We start from the raw sequence: 21,677 nt of genomic DNA on the forward strand, positions 1-21,677 counted from the left end.
GGGGCTCCGCGGGCATGACGTCATGGCCGCACCCACGCACGCCGCGCCCCGTGACGTCGGGCGCCGAGGCCCCGCGCTTGCCGCAGAGGTGCGTCAGGGAACTCGAAGTACTTGCTCTCGAACTCGCCCGGGGTGCCCGGGGTCTCCGCTTCGCTCTCCGCCAAGCCGCCGCCCGGCCCGGCCCGCTCCGACATGCCCCGCTCTGGCGGCCGGGCTCGCGGAGGACCATGACCGCCGCGGCGAACTGGGTGGCGAACGGGGCGAGCCTGGAGGATTGTCACTCCAACCTCTTCTCGCTGGTGAGTGGTGGGGCGGGGGCCCGGGTGGGGGGCGCGACCTCCCCGCCGCGCAACTTTCTCCTCCCGGAGCCCTGGCGGCGTCGGCTAGCGCGGCGCCCGGCGTGGACGTGCGTGTGGAAGTCGGGGCGCTGCGGACGCCGGGGCGCGCTCGGAGCGCCCACCTCCGTGGCAATCACACCCCCCTTCCCCTCCCCTTCCCCCTCGGTTCTTTTTTTTTTTTTCCTCCTCCTTCCCGAAATGTGGAAGGCTTAGAATTCTGCCTGTGCAGCCGCCGGCGCCGGCGATGTGCAGGCTCGTCCTCTTCCCCCGACCGGATCGTCTGCTCTCCCGCGTCTGCCTTCTGAATTTTCTTTTCTTTTCTTTTCTTTCTTTCTTTCTTTCTTTCTTTTTCTTTCTTTTTTTTTTTTAATTCCACAATGACATCTGCGATTTCGCCCGAAAACAGTTGATGGAAGGCGATTGTGTCAGGGAAAGGACTCTGGCAGCGGAAGCTCGCGCGGTTGTAAACACGGACAGCCGCCCGCCTCTCGGGGCTTACTACGCCGGAGAGCGGGAGAGCCATTGCTCGGAACCCACGGAAGGTGGAGGAAGCTGCTGCTCCTCAACTCCTCTCCGCTGCCTTTAAAAACTGTTTTCTCTGCCCTAGCAAGGAACACACACACACACACACACACACACACACACACACACACACGAGCAACAAGCTGGGCGGTTTGATAACATCGCTTTTATCTGCCTTCGCCTCTCCTCTCTCCCGCTCTCGCCTCTCTGATAATTGACAACTTTTGCTTTGGAAGTGCATCTCCTGCCTTAATCTCGAAGCATTTAGGGTGTCAATTGTTCTCCTGGAAGCCTGGCACCCGACGACGGCGGCTCGGTTCATCGAAATTAAAAATGTATAGGGCTCCAGCAACTCTTTCCTGGCGGTGGCAGTGACATTTGGTGGTAAATGCCATCTTTGCTTTTTATTGGGTCGTATTACCTAGCTCTGAAAACATTCGCGTTGTTAAACCTGGCGCTTAGACTTATAATAGGAGTGCGTGGTCCTTAAATACGCGCTTTGTGCCTGAGTTACCGCAGTGGAGCTATGTGCCCGAGAGAGTAGGAATTTGTTTAAATATTGAGTAAAGATTTGTAAACAGATGTAAGGCAATTATGTTTCAAGCGTAGAATATAATTGGAAAATTGGTTGAACGGCTTATTTAATTTAGCTTTAAAAACTGAACTTATTTAGAGTTGTGTGCCCAATTTTTTTTGGGGGGGGGGTTTGGAGGATGCTGTCTTTTGGAGAACATACATTTATTGCAAATTATTTTCTGGAACCCCTGCTGTATATAGAAGCTTTATTTCATCTCAGTCCTTGTTTACACTGGATAAATAATTTAGTGTTGAAATCGTAATTAGTTACATTTAATTATGGGTGGCATAGATGCTTTTTGTCCCCTTGGAGACTAGTGGAGAAATACGAATTCTTGCCAACTTTGAAAGTGTCATTTTATTTTCATGCAGATAAAGAAATAAAGCATGCATTTGGCCTACAAAGACCTAGTGACATAGTATTTCTACTTCTACTCGTGTAACAGCGGGCTGATTTCTTCTCACCCTGAGTTTATCTAGACGCTGAGTCTTAAGATTCAGTTAGAAGTTGGGGTTCTTCCCTTCGCTACTGTGGTAATTTACCCTTGATCTTTTGATAAACTGCTTTTGCCTTCCTGCCCCCCTTCTCTGCCTGTCATTTAGTATTAGGTTCAGGGACTTTCATAGATCAGCAAACGTATTGATTAGGGGGTATTTAAAATGGTTTTGTTTGGCGGCTGGGTGACCACATTGACATATTTACAGGTAATTAAAATAACCAAGTCAACCCGTATTAGTTTGGTAGAGCTCCCAAATTACCATACATCATGCTGACTAGTGATGGCTTGTGTGCATGTGGCTAATTTATACACGATGAATTGGGTGGACACATGAAGGACTATTGGAGCACAGCTGCACTGTGGGGTCTTTTCTTATCTCTGAGCTTTAAGGGGTGATAGCGTGGAGATGAGATGTTTGAAATTTTTTGCTGAAGATTCTGGGCTTTCATTTTTACTGGCCTAAGGATGCATTCTGGGTATTTCTCCTCTAAACATCTTTAAACCAAAGAGTTGACTTTTAAATATAATTTAAAGTACAATGAACTTTTTGGGTAACCCATTGGAAATGCAGAAATGCTTAGATTGGTTTAAAAATGTAGAATGCTTATATTTCCTGGTATCTGGAGATGGATAAATGCTGTTTAACTTTCAAAAAATGCCTGCCGGGCGGTGGTGGCGCACACCTTTAATCCCAGCACTTGGGAGGCAGAGGCAGGCGGATCTCTGTGAGTTCGAGACCAGCCTGGTCTACAGAGCTAGTTCCAGGACAGGCTCCAAAACCACATAGAAACCCTGCCTCGAAAAACCAAAAAAAAAAAAAAAAAAAAAGAAGCCTTATTTTTATTATGTGCATTGATTGATGTTTTACCTGCATGTATGTCTACAAGAGGATGTCAGAGTCTTTGTAATTGTAAGTTGTTATGTGGGTGCTGGGAATTGAACCTAGGTCCTCCAGAAGAGCAGCCAGTGCTGTTAACCCCTGGGCCATCTTTACAGCCCTAAAATTTATTTTTAAAAGAAAAAAAAACAAATTGCAAATAGTCTTTTTTTTTTCTGATTTCAATTTGAGAACTTTTCCTGAAGACCATTTACAGACAGCAACCTGCTGTGTTAAGAATACATTGCCTAAAGAACATAGTTGATTCCAAAAGGGAGGCAGTCATCACCTTTTCAAAATCATGTGTTGTGTGGGAAGAGTTCTAGGTACTTAGCGTTTTGTACTTTTGACATTTTGGCCGCAGTTTTGTTTGTGAGCAGAGAAGAGTTATTCTAGAAAATGTGGCTGCACGCTCACCTTAGAGTAGATGGAAGTGGAAACTGGGAGAGGGCTGTGTGGAAACAGTGACCCGCCACTTTGTTATCCTGAGGTCATCAGCATGGCTTAGCAAAAGTTGGTTGAGCAATAGGGCATCTTAAGATTTTAGTGTCTAGTCTTTTACTGCGTTTGTTTTCTGATACTGCCTGGAGTCCTATTTCCTACACTTTGTTTCCTTTTGCCACCTGGGTTTTCCTAACCTGTGAAAGGCATCGATGCATCTGATGCAGACCAGGGTGCTGTTTCTTACTCCACAACTGTGAAATTTGTAGCCTTGGCAGTAAATTCATACTTTGCTACATCTTTATAATACGAACTGTTTTTGAGTGCTGCCCTTCAAGTTTTTGGGTGACCCCTGGTTTATTCACTCACTCATAATTCAGTAAGTGCACTTTATTTTCCTTTTTTGGAAACTGTAACAGTGTACCCTATGGCTGCAAGCTCACCCTATGGGAAGACACATTATAATTTTCAGATACCCAGTGTATCTCTTTGTTTTTCTTTTGAGATAATGTGAAGAAAGTAACTTTGTGTCCTTTAGGCTAGACTTAAGTATGCTGGGTACTGGGGCTTAAGGGAGCCAATTTTAGTTCTTAAATGTTTGTTCCACATTCACGTTTGATTTGCTTAAAATCTCCCTGACTATAGGGTAATGGTGTCAGATTCGCACTGAATTAAAACACATGTATACACATTAGTACTAACTTCCGACTGAGGACCATTCATTCTGTATTTGAAGCTTTTAGGGGAAATTGTTGTAGACCTCATTTCCTTTTGTCTTATGAGAATTATTTTCCCCTCCAGAAAAGGAAGGTAGTTGGAAATGTTGAAAACTTGAGATGTTTCAAACTTAGAAAAGAAATAAGAGGGACTATCAAATGGAAATAAGGAAAAAGGAGATTTGCTAAGGTTTCAAAGTGTCCCAATTCTGCACACAGTTGTGGTTTTTTTTCCACCCTAGTTTGCAGTTTTAATATTTAAAATAAAAGTACATTTAAAGCATCTTTTTCATAATGCTTCATTTTCTTTAATGAAAATATTTATAATATGCCAGTGTGTTTTCTGTTTAGCATTTGTTGTTAGTGACACATGGCATTATAGTATTTATATATTTTTTAATGGCAATGATTGCTGCCCGGTAATGGTTGCCATATTAACCTCCAATTGCTAGTAAATATTTTTAAGTACATAATAGACAGCAATTTAAGGCATACTGTAGCAGTTTACTGGACCGTTTTAAAGAGCCATTTGTACGTGTGATGAGTTCATAATTTAAAGAGAAATGATGTACCTGAGATCTGTATGTGCCAAAGGCTTTGGCATGCTCATTGAGAAAGAAGGCTGGTTCCATTCCTCTCTCTTTGTGAAGAGAGCAGGCAGGTTTGTGTTCAAGACAGGAAGTGTTTGTTGAGTATGCAGACGCTTTTGTACCATTTCTTTGACCTGCTCTGGTCATTTTGTCATGAATATGTTAGATGATTTATATTGAAAAAAGTCTCAAGGCATTTCTCTAAATATCATTGACTTAAAGTTGTGGCTTATTAATTAGTATGGAAAACTGATCTTTCTTTGTTCACTAGCTAATTTAGCCTAGTTAATTGTGAGCTAATTGTATTCATCAAACATTTTCAGAGTTCTATACTCCGAGATGAATAAAGACAGAATGGAGATGGAAGTCTGTATCTGTGTGCACAGGCATGCTGTAGATTATCTGAATGTTTTTATGAATAGTTCATTCAGCTACCAAAGTTTGATTCAGTGGTAGACTAGATATTTTTGAAGCGTTTGACTTATTTTTCAAGAGAAGATAATGTTATTTAAGCTAGTACAAGTACTGATTTGCATTCCCGTGAAAGAGGATGATATGTTTATTTCACAGGAGCTAGCCAGTGAGAGAGATTAGATAAAGCTCATGAAAATTAGAATGTGGTTGGATAGTAGGTGTGATTGGTAAATGGTGCTTTATAATCATTTCTTAGAAGCACAGAGAGCAGACTCTCCAACATTGCTGCTAGTGTCCTTTAAGACACTCTGCATGCCAATGTGCCTGGTAGACTGTGTGTGGTGCCATTTACCAGAATCTCTGATCATTTTAGAAATAATTCTGTTGTTGCAAAGAATTAACAGTACATTGCAAAGACAGTTAATTAGATAGTGTAAATTAGCCTATGGGAGTAGCTTTCCCCTCCCCCCAAAACAAGAAAATATAAAACAAGTCAACACACAGTTGCCTCTTAGGACTTGCTTAGAGTTTTAGAATTAGAGACTCAATATTTTTAAGTGTTCTTGGAATGTCTGACTTTGCCCTATTGAGGGATCACATCCTTCTGATCAGGTTCATCTAATTCCCTTTTATGCTATATCTCCCTCTATTGTTTATTTGAAAGATTTGAAGGCGTTAGCTTTGTTCTGTTGAGAGAATTTACTTCATTACATAGGGGAGGTGATATTTCGTTAATCTTGGTAAATATTAACACAAGTGAGGAATTATTAATTCAGACTCATTTGCATGAGTGAAATACTCATGCTTGCCCAGTATTTTAGTATAGGCACTTATGTCTATCAGCGTGGTTTTCTAGCTTTGCTTAGTTGATTGAAAACAGTTGTGAAATTTTCTTAAAATGCTGTAGTCTGTTTCCTTGGGGAAGTTTTCCTCTGCTCCATTGTACAGCACTGTATTTAAGGCAGCAGTAGAGGAGACCACCCCTTCCTAGCTGCTGTGGTGGCTATCACTAGGGAGCCCTTCTCTCTGCGTGCATGTGTTGGTGATGTTGTTGGACAAGTCTCCTTGAAGCTAGTGAAGTGTCTTTTAGACTGTATTTGGATTCCCGTCTAAAACCATAATATGACTGCTTTCTTTCCAGGGAAAATTGGAAGAAATCAGTTTTGTCAAGGAAAATGTTCCTTCACTGGTGTCTCTGAATGTTTATTTTTTCATTCTCGGGGAATTGTGGTAGGATATTCTTAAAGCTGTATTTATATTACTTAACAGTAAAGCATACAGCTTTCTGCATTTTGTATCTTTTCAGGGTAGTGAAATTCCATTACTGTTAAAGGAACTTCCTGGTTATTATATTAAAATTTCACTTTGGCATTATTTTGTATATCTTAAATTGTAGCTTTAACTTGATAAGGAAATTTTAGATCATTCATTCATCCATTCTTTCATAATCTCCTTGTCCTCCTTATCTCCACCCCCCCCCCTCTTCTTTTTTTGTTATTTTTGAGATAGGGCTTCATTTTGTAGCCCAGGCTAGCCTGGAACTAACCAGAGAACCCAGCTGGCCTCCAACTCCTCAGGGTAATTGGGTCACCCAAGCCCCTTGAGTGCTGAGATTACTGAGTCTTCATTAGAGGCCCTGTCAAGTTCCACACCCAGAGAGCACACAGTGCGAGGAGAAAGCCAACTCCTATGAATTATACTCTTGACACCCAGACACAGAGACATGTACACACACACACACACGCACGCACGCACACACCACACTCAAGTAAATGTAATACAAATCTGTTAGATCTTTTGACTATAATTTATTCTTAATTTGTATCAAATCACTGCATTAATTGGACATTTGACATTTGATCTTAAAATTGAAATTGAGGAAAACATTTATTTCTAATAAAATAGATAATTATGGACAGGATTTTCATAATACTATTGGAAATGTTTAAAACTGAGATTCTAATACTTATGAAACTTTATGAAGATGATTCTCTGAGACAGGGCTGGCTATCCTCTGGCTGCCGCTTGCCTGGGACTCAAGGTAGGCTTTCTGCCTCTGCTTCTGCCTCTGCCCAGGAGTGCTAGGGTTATAGTTGCCTCACAGCAGACTTGTTAAGTTGTAAAAACTGTTCAGTATCGCGTCCTCTCTAAAGGTTTCCTTGGTTTCCACAGGCAGAACTAGTTGCTCAGATTCTTGATACACCTCTGAGAAGCAGATGAGTTTTTGCAAGGCACTGATCCTGTCAAAATCATCTTGCTGTTCTCGCTGCACTTTAGGCACTCATTCCTTGCTGTCAGACAGTTCCCTTCATTCCAGAGGTGTCTTCGGGGTTGTTTGGGTTTTGATTGGAAGTATGCCATTAAAGACTTTTGAGTTGGGCCTGGAGCCTCATGCCTTTAACTCTACCACTCAGGAGGGAGAGGTAGAGGATGTCTGTGAACTTGAGTTCAGCCTGGTCTATATAGAGTTCCAGAATAGCCAAGGCTACATAGAGAGACTTTGTCTCAAACACACACACCGAAAAAAAAAAAAAAACCAACAAAAAAACCAAAAACAAAAAACCCAAACCCAAACCAAAAAAATGTAAGATAACTTAGTAGATGATTGTTGTGTTGTCTGAATTTTGTTAGTGAGGCTGAATGCACTGTGACTGGTGATCCTGAGTTATCGGAGCTTGCTGAGCTGCAGTTTTGTGATCTTTGGAAGTTAAGTCTGGCCCTACCAAGAGTCCTTTACTTTTGCTCTACAGGTTGTATAGGGGCTTTTGCTCAGCCTTTAGTTACACAGTCACTTTTCATGAGCCCCAGTAAAGAGCCCAGTAAAACAGGCAGTGAACTGGAACAGGGAAATTTGAGCCGAATTTAATTTTTTTTCTAGTAATTAGGCAAATCAGGTTGGGTACAACCTCTGAACCTAATGGAAATATAGAAGGCAGGGGATGTAAAAAGTCCTCTGAGTACATCTCATTTGTTTTAATAAACAGTTCCCTGGCTGACTCAGAGAGTTTCTGTAGCTTCTGCCAGTGTGCTGGGATTTCGGGTGTGCCCTGGAGGTCTTAAGCACACGACCACACAGGCCCCAGCGGCTAAGCAGGCACCCGGGAGGCTGTTGGTGAGGGAGCTTCTGCTCTCTGCCCTCGCCCATGCTGTTCTTGGTCTTCCTCACAAGTGAGCCATGACTGAGAGGAGAGCCATGGAATCCAGCTTTGCCCCTGGCGAATTTAAAGTGCGGTTAGATTTCCTACCTGCTTTGAGCTGTAACTGGCCAGACTAGAACTTGGACCCTGGCTCTTACTTGGTAGTTGATGGTTACTCCCTTGGCAGCTCTGGAGTGCCCTTTGGCCTTAATAGCAAGTCTGTTAATGTTTTGCGATTGGCCTGAATGTTAGAAACATAAATACATTGTTCTTCTAAACACCACTCACCATTAGCCTGACATGCCAGTTCTCCCTTTTGCTGCTCTGAAGAGTAGTTGAAGGCTGCCTGCCCAGTTTCTGATTTTCATTTAACAATGTGTCTCAGAGCATCCCGCTGTCACTGAAGGAAGGGTCCTGTGAAGAGTGCCGTAAGTTTACTATAGAATTTGAAATGCCTGTGTGATATTAGGCAGGATTCTTTGTAGGTTTGTTTTCACCAAAACCCCTCCCTGCCTGGCGCTGTTGCAGGGATAATGCTGGGTGCCCACTACCTTGTGCTGCGTTTGGTGCCTGGCATTAGAGAACACTGCTTTTCCTGACATTCTCCTGGACGTCCCACAGCGGGAGTACCAGCAGCACTTTCCCTTAGCTTGTCTGGGCCTCCTATGCCTTGGGCAATGGGCCTGCCCTCCTCTCTGCCCAGGGGAGGATTGCTGGTGGTGGACGCTTGAAACGCTTGAAAGTATGGAGAGGCCGTGCTTAAAGAACAGCAGTTCTACAAGGAGGGCGCGGGCACCCCGCCTCCTTACGGCTCTCCCTGCTGGCACCTCATTAACATGTTGAGAGCATTGGCAGGTTCTGTGATGTTATCAGGAAAGAAGATTTTGTTTCTTTACCTTGTAGCTCTTCTGTCCTTAGACCATCTGAGAGACAGGCCTTTCGCTTGCTGTTTTATGTGGTAAATGAGGACTTCTGAGACCCAAGGAGATAAAAGAGATTTGGGGGTGAGATTGGACAGAATAGCCAATAAGCTAATATTTAGAAATGTTATTTTTTTGTATGCTGTGCTTGAGAAACTTAGGTTATGTATAATTCATTTAGGAATAATGCACATCAGAAATGATTAAAATCTAGCTTGCACTTACCAAAGGGCTCAGGGTCTGATGTGTGGGGAAGACCTATGTGTACTATTTAATTTCCCAGATGCTGTACCTCAGACCCAGAGGGAGCTTTAAACTGGCCTTGGGAGGGGCGGAGCTTAGGCTAGGGCTCCTGGGGAGTGAGAAAGACCTTCTGTGGGATACAGTTCACATCTTTTAGTTTGCTGGGAGACTTTGCTGAGGTGGCATGTAGAAAGAACACTCTAGTTTATGACCCTGCTTCTTGGCTTCCTTTTAAAACAAAGCACCAAAACTTACTGAGGTGGAATTTTCATTAGGTGGAAAATTTGAAGTGTGGGCAGGCCAGTGTAGATTAAGAAACGGTGATGTTAAAATAATCTTCTGATTCCTGAAATAATTCAGCTCTGAACTTTAAGGAAACAGAGCTGCATTGTGCAAAGTGCTAACAACTAAAGTGACAAATATTTCAGAACTGGACAGACGTGAAATCTTAAATGAGCAGATGGGACACAAAATGAGAATGGGAGATAATCCAAGACAATATAGAAACTATTAAGAGAAATGAATTGAGGAAAAGCAAGTGTGTTAAATGGTATTACATTGAATATGTGTTTAAAAGCCTTTCTAGGACTGCTCTCACCCACAGACAAATTGGAGTTCTTGGGCCGTCTGAGCCACCCTCCTCCAGATTGCGCACATGTCACACTCTGGTTTGTAGATCACGATTGTTTCTCATGGAGTGACCCTGCTGCTGTGGGTGGATTTAAGTCTTGAGTGTGTGTGCTTGTGTGCTTTAGGTAGACAGTGAAATTTGTTTTCTCTGACATGAAAGTAAACAAAGAGGGTAATCATAGTTTTTAAGGGCAGTCATGGACCTTGAGTGGCAGGTGAGGCTTGCTGTCTGACCGCTTAGTGGTTGATGACAGTAAGGGTGGAATCTATGCCCCCATGAGCCAAGGGGATGGATGGATGGCCATGAGCCAGCCTGGGTCTCACGAGGGAGTAGGAAGAGCAGCTCCCCAATGGCAGATTTGCTTTTGTTGTAGATTAGGAACAACAGAGACAGGAAAAGGTGGAGATGTACTCTTGCTGGTGTGGCCGCGAAGGGGCCTCTTAGAGATAAAGGATGAGAGGATAAGAAAGGAGTAAGTGTGCAGGGGACAAGGCAGACTCACGGCAGCTGGAGTTTGCCCTGAGCCCAAGGAGTTAGAGTACTATGTTTTATTTTGAACAAACAAAATCTTAAACAAAATTCTGCCTTTTAAGATCACATTTATTTGTGTGTGTGTAGAAGTGGGGAGGGTTGCTATAGGTGTGTGGGAGACACAGGACAAGTTGTGACATCGTTCTTTCTTACTTTTCAGGTCCTGCAGACTGAACTCAGGACCTAGGCTTGGCAGCAAGCACTGTACTCACTGAGCCCTCTCACTGATCCCCAAATAATTTACTAAATTGTAGCTAAAACGTTTGTACTTCTGTGTTATAGTGATTCATTGCAACAATCTTTTAATTTTTTTTCTTATTATTTGTTTGTTTTTGAGACAGGGTCTCACTATATCTGTGACTGTCATGGAACTTATTATATAGACCAGGTTGGCTTCAAACTCACAAAGCTTTGCCAGCCTCTGTCTCCCAAGTGCTGGGATTAAAAGTGTGCATCACTACAGCTATCCTAACAAGTGCTTCTTTTAAAAAAAAATTTCTTTTAATAAGTGACTTGGGCTTGAGCACAGCCACCAGGAGGAGCTTGGCTTTAGCATTGGCATGCAGCTGTGGGCGTTAGTAGTGAGGAATCCCTTCCCAGACTGGTGAGATGGAAAGAGACAATGCACTTTTACATATTGAGGACTGTCCTCAGGTTTCCACGTGTGTGTGGGGGCATGCTTGTGCATGTGTGTGTGTGTGCGTGCGTGCATATGTGTGTGCACACACACAATTCCAGGCCCATTCTTTGTCCTCTCAGACCCTGAGTAATGGTACAGTGACCTTTGCTGTCAGTGAGGTGGGCGGTGGTTGGCCTGGATATTGAGTCACGTCTTGGCAGAGGGCTCACAGGGATAATAAAATTCCTCTCAGAAATAAAGGATGTGCAGTGCATGGTGGTGCATGCAGTGCATGGTGGTGCATGGCTTTAATCTTACCACTGGGAGGCAGAGTCACAATGGGCTTCTGTTAGATCCAGGGCAGCCAGACTGGCATGGTGAGATCCTGTTTAAAACAAAACAAAATCCCTCACCTCCAATTTGAACATTTTCTCAGTTTTAAGCAATAGAGATAGGTGTGTGTACATTTCCTTTTGAAATTATTTTTTGTATTAAAACATGGAATTGAAGTCCTATAAAAATGTGATGTAATCCTAGAACAATTGATACTTAAAGAAATTTAGTTATATAATAATTACTCTAAACAAGGGTGGGGACTTTAAAATACAAAAACCACATTTATCCATTTTGTGTGTGTGCCTGCATGTGTGAGTGTGTGAAGATCAGAACTGGGAGTCAGTCCTCTCATTCGGCCATGCTTCTGGGGATTGAATGCAGGTTGTTAGACTTGCCAGTAAGTTACTTTACCCACGGAACCATCTTGTTAGCCTTTGGCAGTAATTAAAACAAAACAAAACAAAAACGAAAAACCCAAACTCATGTAACACCTGAGCAGTTTATCATTTAGAGTTTATGCCAGAGCATAGAGCTAAACAATGTATTTATCCTACCATTCCAAATTGCAGGTTCTTAACTAATGTTTAAGGCACTCAAAACAAGTTATGTTAGTTTCTATAGAGTAGACCCATTTACACAGATTGAGCGGTGTCAGGTTCCCAGGACTCAATTCATGGCCTTTGGAATGGTACAGATCTCAGGACACTTGCCGCACACACCTGGTGATCTGAGTTCCAGCTCCTGGACCCCAAAATTATCCTCTGATTTATACGTGTGCATGTGGGCTCATGTACGTGTGTGTGTGTGTGTGTGTGTGTGTGTGCGCGCGCGTGAGTGGTGGTGGTAGTGGGGAGAGACTCAATTCATGGTGTATAAATTACTTGAGATATATGTTCAAAGTAAAATTGTTGGTATTGGGGGCTGGAGAGATGGCTCAGAGGTTAAGAGCACTGACTGCTCTTCCAGAGGTCCTGAGTTCAATTCCCAGCAACCACATGGTGGTTTACAGCCATCTATAATGAGACCTGGCGCCCCCTTCTGGTTTGCAGGCACTCGTGGAAGGAATGCTATACACATAATATAATAAATAAATAAATATAAAAAAATCTAAAAAAAATAGTTGGTATTGGTGCTTTGATGGTGAGTCTGGGCTTTGTCATGACAGATGGTCCTAGTTTTGAGTCTGTCTGTAGAATCCTTTAACATTGAGTTACATTGTAGATACTTGTGAGCACTCATGCTTTGGACTGTGAAAGCTAATAAATTGACTTTTAAAGTAAATTTTATACATTTAATTTGAAGTAGAAGTGCTTGCTTGTATTTGGGAAATTTTTCTAATGAAATTAAGACAAATGGCTTGTGTTGGTAGTTTATGTGGTAAACTCTGTAACAGTGCACAATGACAGTGAGTGGGGCTCACTAAGACAGGCATTTATATGCTAAAGTAACTGAGTTATGCTATCCAGCTGTCTTACAAGGTAGGTATGCTGCACTGTTAAAGACCAAAGGAGCTGACTTGACAATTTCCAGAAAGTTGTGAGAAACTGAATGGTAAATATTAACATCTATTTTAAAAAATGCCTTGGATTTTAGTATTGACACAGTTGGGTGTTCGTGTTTTGTGCTGCAGCTTTATTTAGCTGTTTGTAATGGTTGATGATAATGTTGTATGGTTTTGATGAATAGATTTGTCAGCTACAGACATGTATAATAAATAGTATCCCAGTTGGCTATAAAACAGCAGTTCTAGGTAGGCCTCATTGGAAAAAGTTTACTATTTAATATTTGCTTTTGACTTGATGGCAGCAGACAAGACTAAGGGATAAGAGTTGGATCCCAGGAAGGAGCTAAGTGCCCCCTGTTTCAGAAGGCAGTCAGAAGAGTTTAGAGACACAGAAGCACCATGGTGGGCAGAGGAGAAAAAAAAAATGATGAGGGAAAAGACTTTTTTTTGGTGGTGGTGTGCATTAAACTAGGACCTTGTACATGCTATGTAGGCACTGTCTTACTGAACTATAACCCCAGCCCAGGGACGGCTTTTAAGAGGATTCTAGGCACGAGAAAATGCAGGGCCAGCAGGAATGAAGAAAAGGGAATGGATTTAAGTAATATTTTTGGAGGTAGAAGTGACAGGGTGAGGTGAGCAATTTCATAGAGGTCAAGTGGTAAACAACTGTGGTTTTATACCATTTGCATTCTTGTGCATGCAAATCAAGGAGGAGCTGTTGGCAGCAGTCAGGAGCTTCCTTAGACTGATGCTTTAAGCACCGGTGCAGGAAGCATTTTCTGACCCTACGTTCCCAAGCCTCGCTGAATTGGAACAACCCTCAATGCAGGAGAGTGTGTGTAACATCAGTGCTTATGGGCAGCCTGTTCCTCAGAAACAATAAGATTTATGAGGCAAGAGAAAGGACGGAAGGGAAGGTAGGAAAGGAGGATGCTAGATGGGAGGTGGGTGTGTAGGGCCTTGGATAGGGGTGGTGGTAGTGTGTTGTGTGGAGGTGTGAGTCAGACTATTTCGGCAGAGGAAGAACTCAGGAAAATTCAGTTATCAGAAGTGGGCACAGAGAAGCCCTGACAGGAAGAAAGGAAGTAGAGGGTAAGAATGCTTACAGCAGTGGCCCTCTCTCAGCCTGGGCCACCCAGTCCTCTGCTGTGAGCAGGGGAAGCTGGGTAAAGCAAGTCCATCTTTCCATTGTGCAGCTGCTATGGATGTCTATACTGGCTTCCTATTAACTTGAAGGCCGTGGTAGTTTTGGTAGGAGATGCTTGAGCTTTGGGGCCCCAGTAGATGAAGGAGAAGTGCATGTTGGTAAGGTATGCAAGCAGTTGATATGCACTGGTACCTATTCCTTGTTCTGATCCCCTCCATCTTCACTCCTAGCCTCCTACTCTTGTTGCCTTGGTTTAGCACTTAGCTTTCTGATTGTACGGGTTTTGTAAAGTTACTTGGAGTGACATTTGCCATGTCAGTTTTGCCTCACATAGTTGGAAATTTCTCTTCCTACTTCTCTACTCCCCCCTTCCTTCCCTGCTTGTGTGCTGGCCCCTACTGCCTTCCTTTTACAGCCCTCACCTGACCTCCTTGTGCTCTGGAGCCTTCTCTGCTACCACTGTGCTGTGACTTGGCAGCGCTTTGTCTCAGTTAAGCCCTGAGATGTGCATAGGGACCGCAGGAGCTTTTCATGGCAGCGCGTGGTGTGGTGGGGCCTCTCCAGTTGTTTCGAGAGCACTTACTGGCACAGTATGTACTGTCCAGCCCTTGTCAGCCGGCTGTGAACTCCCTCAGCCTTCCCAGGTGGGGAGAGACCCCCTTGGCCACCCGGAAGTGAGGGTTGGTTCTCTTGCAGCTGTCATGTTTCTTTAATTTCTCTCCAGGAGAGGTAGTACTAATGAAATACAAAATATTTTCACAAAATAAAACTTCCAGGAACTGAAACTATAAAAATGATGTGCAGCTGAGTCACTCCGTTAGCTGAGGCTCCTCCAGCACCGCCTTCTCGGCAGGTGTGCGTCTCTGCTGCACTGTAACCACAGCGCACATAGCAGCCTTTATTCAGTTGTATCCACCAACATTTTCCATGTGGTTACAATTTTTATAATTATAATTTTAATGGAAAAGTAATTTTTTTATAAATTAAATAGAATATTACTTAATTATTCTCAGATTCAAGCAGTATGGAAGTGGCTAACATAAACCATAAAGGTCCTTTTTTCCCTCATCAACCAGAAGTTTTACTTTGTATTATTCCAGGCCCCCCACCTCAGTTCTTATGTATGTCTCTGTACGCCTGCTCACGCAATCAGATTGTTGTACTAGATTGTAACAGTGCATGGAAGTCACACATGAACTGGAACATGTAGCGAGCTGTATATTTTCAGCATGAGCACCCCAGCTGTGTCCCCAGAGCAGCTCTGACCTTGAGTCTTCTGTTGTCACCACGCACACATACTGTGGGGTGTTCTACAAGTTGGTGAGTAGAGTCATGCTGTGTTCTCTGACAGCTTGCCCTCCCAGCTTCATAGTCTCCTGCACAGAGATGCAGTTGTAATTCAGTCTGTGCCAGTTCCTGTGTGCTCTCTTGACGATGGATGATTTGTAGCTATAAGATTAGAGAGGGGCGGTGACTGTCTTTCCCTGTAATGAGCTTTCCTGCTCTGTGTTGGGGGAGTTTACAGTTTCTTTTTCCTTTTCTGTTATTTCTGTTTAGCAATAACATCCTTTCTCCTAAGTTGATGTACGGTTTGCTTAATCACCAGTTATGAGAAACATTAAGACACTTTCATTTTTCTTTACTAATAAACAGTAGATTTTGATAGACACAACCATGAGCTCTTTAAGAACATATATCAGTTTACATTTCTATAGACAGTGTATAGTTCCCATTTTTCTATCTTATCTATCCTGGAAATTGCTCAATTTATGTTTTTTTTCCTCTTTGAGCAAACATTTTTTTTTTTTTCTTTTTCGAGACAGGGTTTCTCTGTGGTTTTGGAGCCTGTCCTGGAACTAGCTCTTGTAGACCAGGCTGGTCTCGAACTCACAGAGATCCGCCTGCCTCTGCCTCCCGAGTGCTGGGATTAAAGGCATGCGCCACCATCGCCCGGCCTTGAGCAAACATTTTAAGTTTTGGCTTTTGATTTCCAGTGAGATTATGGATTTCTTGTAAATATTTGTGTGGGAATACAGGTTTTTTTTTTTTAAGTTTTCTTTTTAAAGTGTTTAATATCTATGAAGGCCCTTTTCTTCCCCGAGTCTCTGACCTACACTAGGTGGGAATGAATCTGTAATCCAAGGCTACCCTCCCCTGCTGCTCATTTTCCCCAGCTTGAGCTCTTTTGAACAGAAGCCATCATGACTTGCTGCTGCAGCTGCTAGCCAGAGCACACAGTCCGCTCACCCACTCGGTGCTCAGAGAAGAAAACGTAGTCTAGTCAAGAGCCTCAAGTGTCAGCCACATGGTAGCGCTGAGCTCTTGAAGCCTGTCTCTCCATGTCCCAGTCCTGCCAGGACTTCTGGGATGCACCAGTCTTTACTGGTGGCTATTTTTTTTTTTGAGCCCTTAAAGATTAACAATGGAAACCGCAACGTTCAGTACAAGTATGAAGGTCGAAATCACTGGGGCATATAGATTTGCCTGAGAAATGAAGTGATAATACAGTTTACATTTTAAAAAAGTTTCATCAGAAATTAATGCAGTAATAATGCAGCTTTAGATTGCTTCATACAGATAAGCAATCGTCTTTTCCTCTTAGACTTTGATTCTGAATGGAATCATCTAGAAAGGGGAAAATTAGGATAGCTAATTGTTTTAATTCATGGTGAGAAAGGTAAAAACCCGTGTAACTATAATCTGGAAGCATCTTACTTATAGTCTTTTAGCTTTTAAAATAAATATCCCATCACTCAGGTACTCATGTCAGAAATGATTTATTCCAGCAACACATTCATGTGCCTATTTAAAGATACATGAATAGAGACATGAGCAGAACTAATTTCTTTTTTATAAGCTTGACACTTGGAGTAGACATTTGGAGCTGTTTTCTATTTACCGCTCCATTGTCTGTCACCAGTTGTATAAGGTCCAAGATGACCATTCAGATTCTGTTCTTCATGGTGGGTCTATATCATGATAGTCCCTGTAGAAAACTTCTGAACACGGATTCTTGAGTGTCCATTCTTACCCTGAGCAGTGTGAAGGAAGGAGCAGTTCATATGCGTGGACCATGTTTATTCTTCAGGATAAGTAACGTGTATACTAATGACATTGCTGTCCTTGGGAATGAATCCTCACTGTGGAAACACACTGGAAGCTTATCCTCATGTTTCACAATAATTCTCTTTGAGCTAAGTTTAATAAAAAAAAAAATGTTGCTAGACGTGGTCTCCCTTCAACACCGCTGTACCATAGGGAGAGCCTGTTTCAAAGGAAAAAATGAAAATACCCAGTCCTGAATTTAAAAAAATGAAATATGGCTTTATTGTATATCCCAAGTTTGTCTTCTTCCCAAGTGCTGAGGTGGACAGGGGAAGCCAGTGCTCATCTTTGGTTAGACCTAGGGGTAAATTACAAGACTTACAGGTACCTTGGATTGTTACTGTACCCACACATAAACTTTTGGACATATTTATTGAGATAGGTTTTTTTTTTTTTTTACAGGAAATACACCCATTTAAAGAGTGTACTTTCATACACACCTATAGAACAGCTCAGGGTTTCTTGTGCATGTGAGGAGTGCGCTCTGTGTGAGGTCAGAGGGCATTCAGTGCTGCAGAAGGCTCCCACATGCCCTTGCAGCCAGGGCTCCCAAGTGCCAGTTTCTCCACCCTTAAACCACACGTCTGTTGTCACAGGAGAGTAATTTTGCCTTTTCTGGAGTTTTTTTTGAAACTGGAACTGTATATAGTCTTTGTCTTCATTCTATGGTTTAAGCACACCAGTCTTTTTTTTCCTCTTTGAATAGTTGCTGGAATGAATATACCACAGTTTGTATTATGCATTTATTTATTGAGGATATGAAAATTGACATGCTAACTTGAGTGTTTTTATTTTTGTAAATAAATAGAAGGTTCATTTGGTAAAGGACTGTCAAATTTAAAAAAATGGTATGTTACTTGACCTCCTCCCAGCTGTGCGTGTCCTGTAGTTGGTCTGCATGCTGGCATCGTGTAGTCCACTTAGCTGTTAAGAATACTAGACAGTCTCTGGACCAGCAACATGGCTGGGGCAGGGCAACGGCCAAACCTGATGACTTGAGTTTAAGCCCCGGAACCCATATAAAGGTGGAAGGTTGTAACTTACTCCAAAGACTTGCCCTCTGATCTCCATACACATATATGTCACATCACATCTCTCTCTCTCTCATACACACCCCACACATACATATGCTAATAGTAATATAGCAATAATAACAATGTTTACAAATTAGCCTTTTTAGAGAACAGTAGCAGTAACTGATTTTAATTTGTAATTCATTAATGATTATTGAAGAGTGATATATTTTTGTGTGCATATTATACCACTTATATACATTTTTTGATTTGCTTATTGGCATTTTTTTCCCAATTTAAAAACAAAACTGTTTTCTTGGATTGTAGAGATTCCCGAACTGTCCTGTTCTGTGTCCATTGTGAGCATTGCACATAATTCCTTCCAACTCTGTTTGCCATTTTGTTTTTCAGCTGTGTTCTTTGAAGAATAAATCTCAAATATTGAATGTAATTTATTATTTTCTCTCATAATTTATACTCATTTTGCTCTATTTAAGAGGTCTTTGTTATCACAGAATAATAAAAAATGTAGAAAACCCGATTAATTAGTATATGTAGGCTGCTCACCCTGTATGTGTGATAATTTTTTCAAGATTCTTGTTCACTTAACTTGCTGTCTTTATTGACATTAAGGTTGTCAGTAGCTAGCTTGCCTTCTCAGTGGTCAGTTGTGTGGTGATACACTTCTTCTGTATAGGAGCTTGTCTTTTTATAGCCAGGGTTTCATCTAATGCAGGGCCCCTCAGCAGTCCTGATGCTGCCACCTTAATACAGCTCCTCATGTTGGTGACCCCCAACTATAAAGTTATTTTTTTGTTGCTACTTCATCACTGTAATTTTGCTGCTGTTATAAATCATAATGTAAATATCTGCATTTTCTGGTGGTCTACGCGACCCCTGTGAAAGGGTCATTTGACCCTCCCCCCCTCAAGGGCTCAGAACTCACAGCATGAGAACCACACTGGTCTAGAGAACCTTAGTCTGGTTCATGAATCTTTTAAAAGAACCAGCTTTTTGTTTTTCTAAGTTTCTTTTTAGTCTCTTTATATTTCTTTTTTTTTTTTTAATTTCATGCCTCTTATGCAACGTTTTATTTGGAATGTTTTGCTGCTAAATTTATTTATTTATTTGCTTGTTTGTTTATTTTTTTAATTTATTTATTTATTGAAGATTTCCGCCTCCTCCCCCCCATCAAGTCCCTCTCCCCCATCAACCCGTAGAGCCATAACCAATAGAATTTGGATGCTCTTTATATTTCTTACTTTTTGACGTTATTCCCTTCTATTTACTCTGCTTAACGTATCTCTCTGTAAGTTCTAGTGGTAGAAGCTTAGAGTCATGATTCTGTGTGTACCTTTCTAGGGCGGGTAGTTACAGTTAGCGTTCTCTTCTGATACTCTAATTCTATCTCACACACTTGATGTATTAGAATCAGCCATCAGTTCAAAGGGTTCTGTGCCATTTAGAAGTTTAAGTTCAGATCTTTACAGGGAGTAGAGGAGGTCCAGATTTTTGTGTTGTTGTTGTTGTTTTTAAAATTTACTTAACTTTATTTTAGGAGCATTGGTGTAAAGGTGTCAGATCCCCAGAAACTGGGGTTACAGACATTTGTGAGCTGCTGTGTGTGGGTGCTGGGAATTGAACTTGGGTCCTCTGGAAGAGCAGCTAGTGCTCTTGACCACCGGGCCATCTTTCCAGCCCCTGTGTTGTTGTTCTTAATTACTAATTAATTTTGTTAAGAGATTTTAATTCTTAACAACATACTAGTGTGTGTTTGGTTCAGCATATGGTTCTTCTGGGTGAATGCTCCCTGTCATTTGAAAACTAGTGTGTTTTGGTGTTGGTGGTAAAATGTCTTAGAAATGTCAGTTCAGCTTTGTTGGTTACCAGCTCTGCTCACAACTCTTCATAGTGACTTTCCGTCTCCTGTTTTGTTGCTGAGGCAAGACCATTATAGTCTCCTCCCATCTGCACTTCTCTCTCAGCCCTTTACTTCCCGCCTAGCTCTGTTAGATGCTGAGTCAATTGAGGTTTTTATTTCTTCTTGAAGTGGTAACTTTGTTATTTTGAGACAAGTAATCTCTAGGTAGACCTGGCTTAGCTTGATCTCACTGTGTGACCCAGGATGACTTTGGACATGGTCTCCTCCTGTCTTCTCCTAGTGTTGGGCTTGTAGGCATGTGTCACCACTCCAGGCAGGAACTGACATTTTATTTCCTTCTTTAAATGATCACTCACTTGGAGTCACTTTTCATGTTATTTAAAGAACTAAAGCTCTCTTTAGTTGAATATTTATTTTCCTATCATTTTACTATTTTTATGTTTATTGTTTTTAATTTATGAATTGATGTATGTGTTTTTCTGGTATTGGATGTTTCTATCTTTTTTTAATCTGAAGAACTTTTGAAAAATGTATTTATTCTAGAGTAGCCATATTAAACTTTGTTCATCAAAAAATTACTCAGTATTTTGCCTTCATTAAAATGTTTTATTTATATTTCAATTATGTGTATGAGTGTGTACCTTGTGAAGAGTATGTGCATGTGAGTACAGGTGTCCACGGAGGTGAGAAGAGGGCGTTGGATCTCCTGGGGCTGCAGTTACAGAATTTTGAGTGCTGAGAGCTAAGCCTGGGCCCCTTCCCTGTAGGAGCAGTCTGTACTTTTAACCACAAAAGCATCACATTCACTTTTTTTTTTGGGAGACAAGGTCTCACTAGGTACTGTTGGCCGGAGGTCCACCTGCCTCTGCACAGTACTGGGATTAAAGGTGTTTGTCACTATGCCTGGCTCCATTTACTTTCATTTTTAAGGGGATTTATCTATGCCTGTAAATAGATACCTATATCTATATATCTCAATCTAGAATTATAGAATATATACTTATACATATATATATATATATATAGATATATTAGAATATATAGAATATATGTATGTTTCTTAATCTAGAATCACAGACTTGCAGAATTTGATTATTTTCTCTCTTTTAGTGTGTCTTTCTCCCCCACCCTTTTCTACTGGGAATAGATTTCAGTGCCTCGCCCAGTTCACAATCTCTTATAACTGAGCCATAATCCTAGCCTCCAGATTGCATGACTTATGATTTATCTGCATTTAATATTATTTTTGTTTTCTCCCATGTAATGTCTTTCTTAGCCAGCTTTTAAGAATTTTCATTCATCGTTTTCAAAAAGTTTATTTTAGTTAGGCATGGTGGTAAACACCTTTAATCCCGGGGTTCAGGAGGCAGAGGCAGGCGGCTCTCTGAGTTCAAGGCCATCCTGGTCTTTAGAGTGGATTCTAGGACAATTGGGGCTACAAAGAGAAACCCAGTCTTTTTTTTTAATTTATTTATTTATTAAAGATTTCTGTCTCTTCCCCGCCACCGCCTCCCATTTCCCTCCCCTTCCCCCAATCAAGTCCCCCTCCCTCCTCAGCCCAAAGAGCAATCAGGGTTCCCTGCCCTGTGGGAAGTCCAAGGAACCCCCACCTCCATCCATTTCTAGTAAGGT

At 41.8% G+C, this 21,677-nt stretch overlaps 1 protein-coding gene across 2 annotated transcripts in view; it reads left to right on the forward strand.

Moving 5' to 3' along the window:
- The first annotated feature begins 169 nt into the window (after positions 1-169).
- The window catches only part of Med13l (mediator complex subunit 13 like), a 243,548-nt gene continuing 222,040 nt past the window's right edge, over positions 170-21,677 (forward strand). For both annotated transcript variants that reach the window (XM_005344347.2, XM_013349494.2), the window contains exon 1: positions 170-299. In XM_005344347.2, the coding sequence (XP_005344404.1) occupies positions 228-299 (72 nt within the window). In that variant the 5' untranslated portion in view covers positions 170-227. The remainder of the gene's footprint in view (positions 300-21,677) is intronic.

This window comes from Microtus ochrogaster, chromosome 2, assembly GCF_000317375.1.
Source record: "Microtus ochrogaster isolate Prairie Vole_2 chromosome 2, MicOch1.0, whole genome shotgun sequence".
In the NCBI taxonomy this organism is placed as follows: Eukaryota; Metazoa; Chordata; class Mammalia; order Rodentia; family Cricetidae; genus Microtus; species Microtus ochrogaster.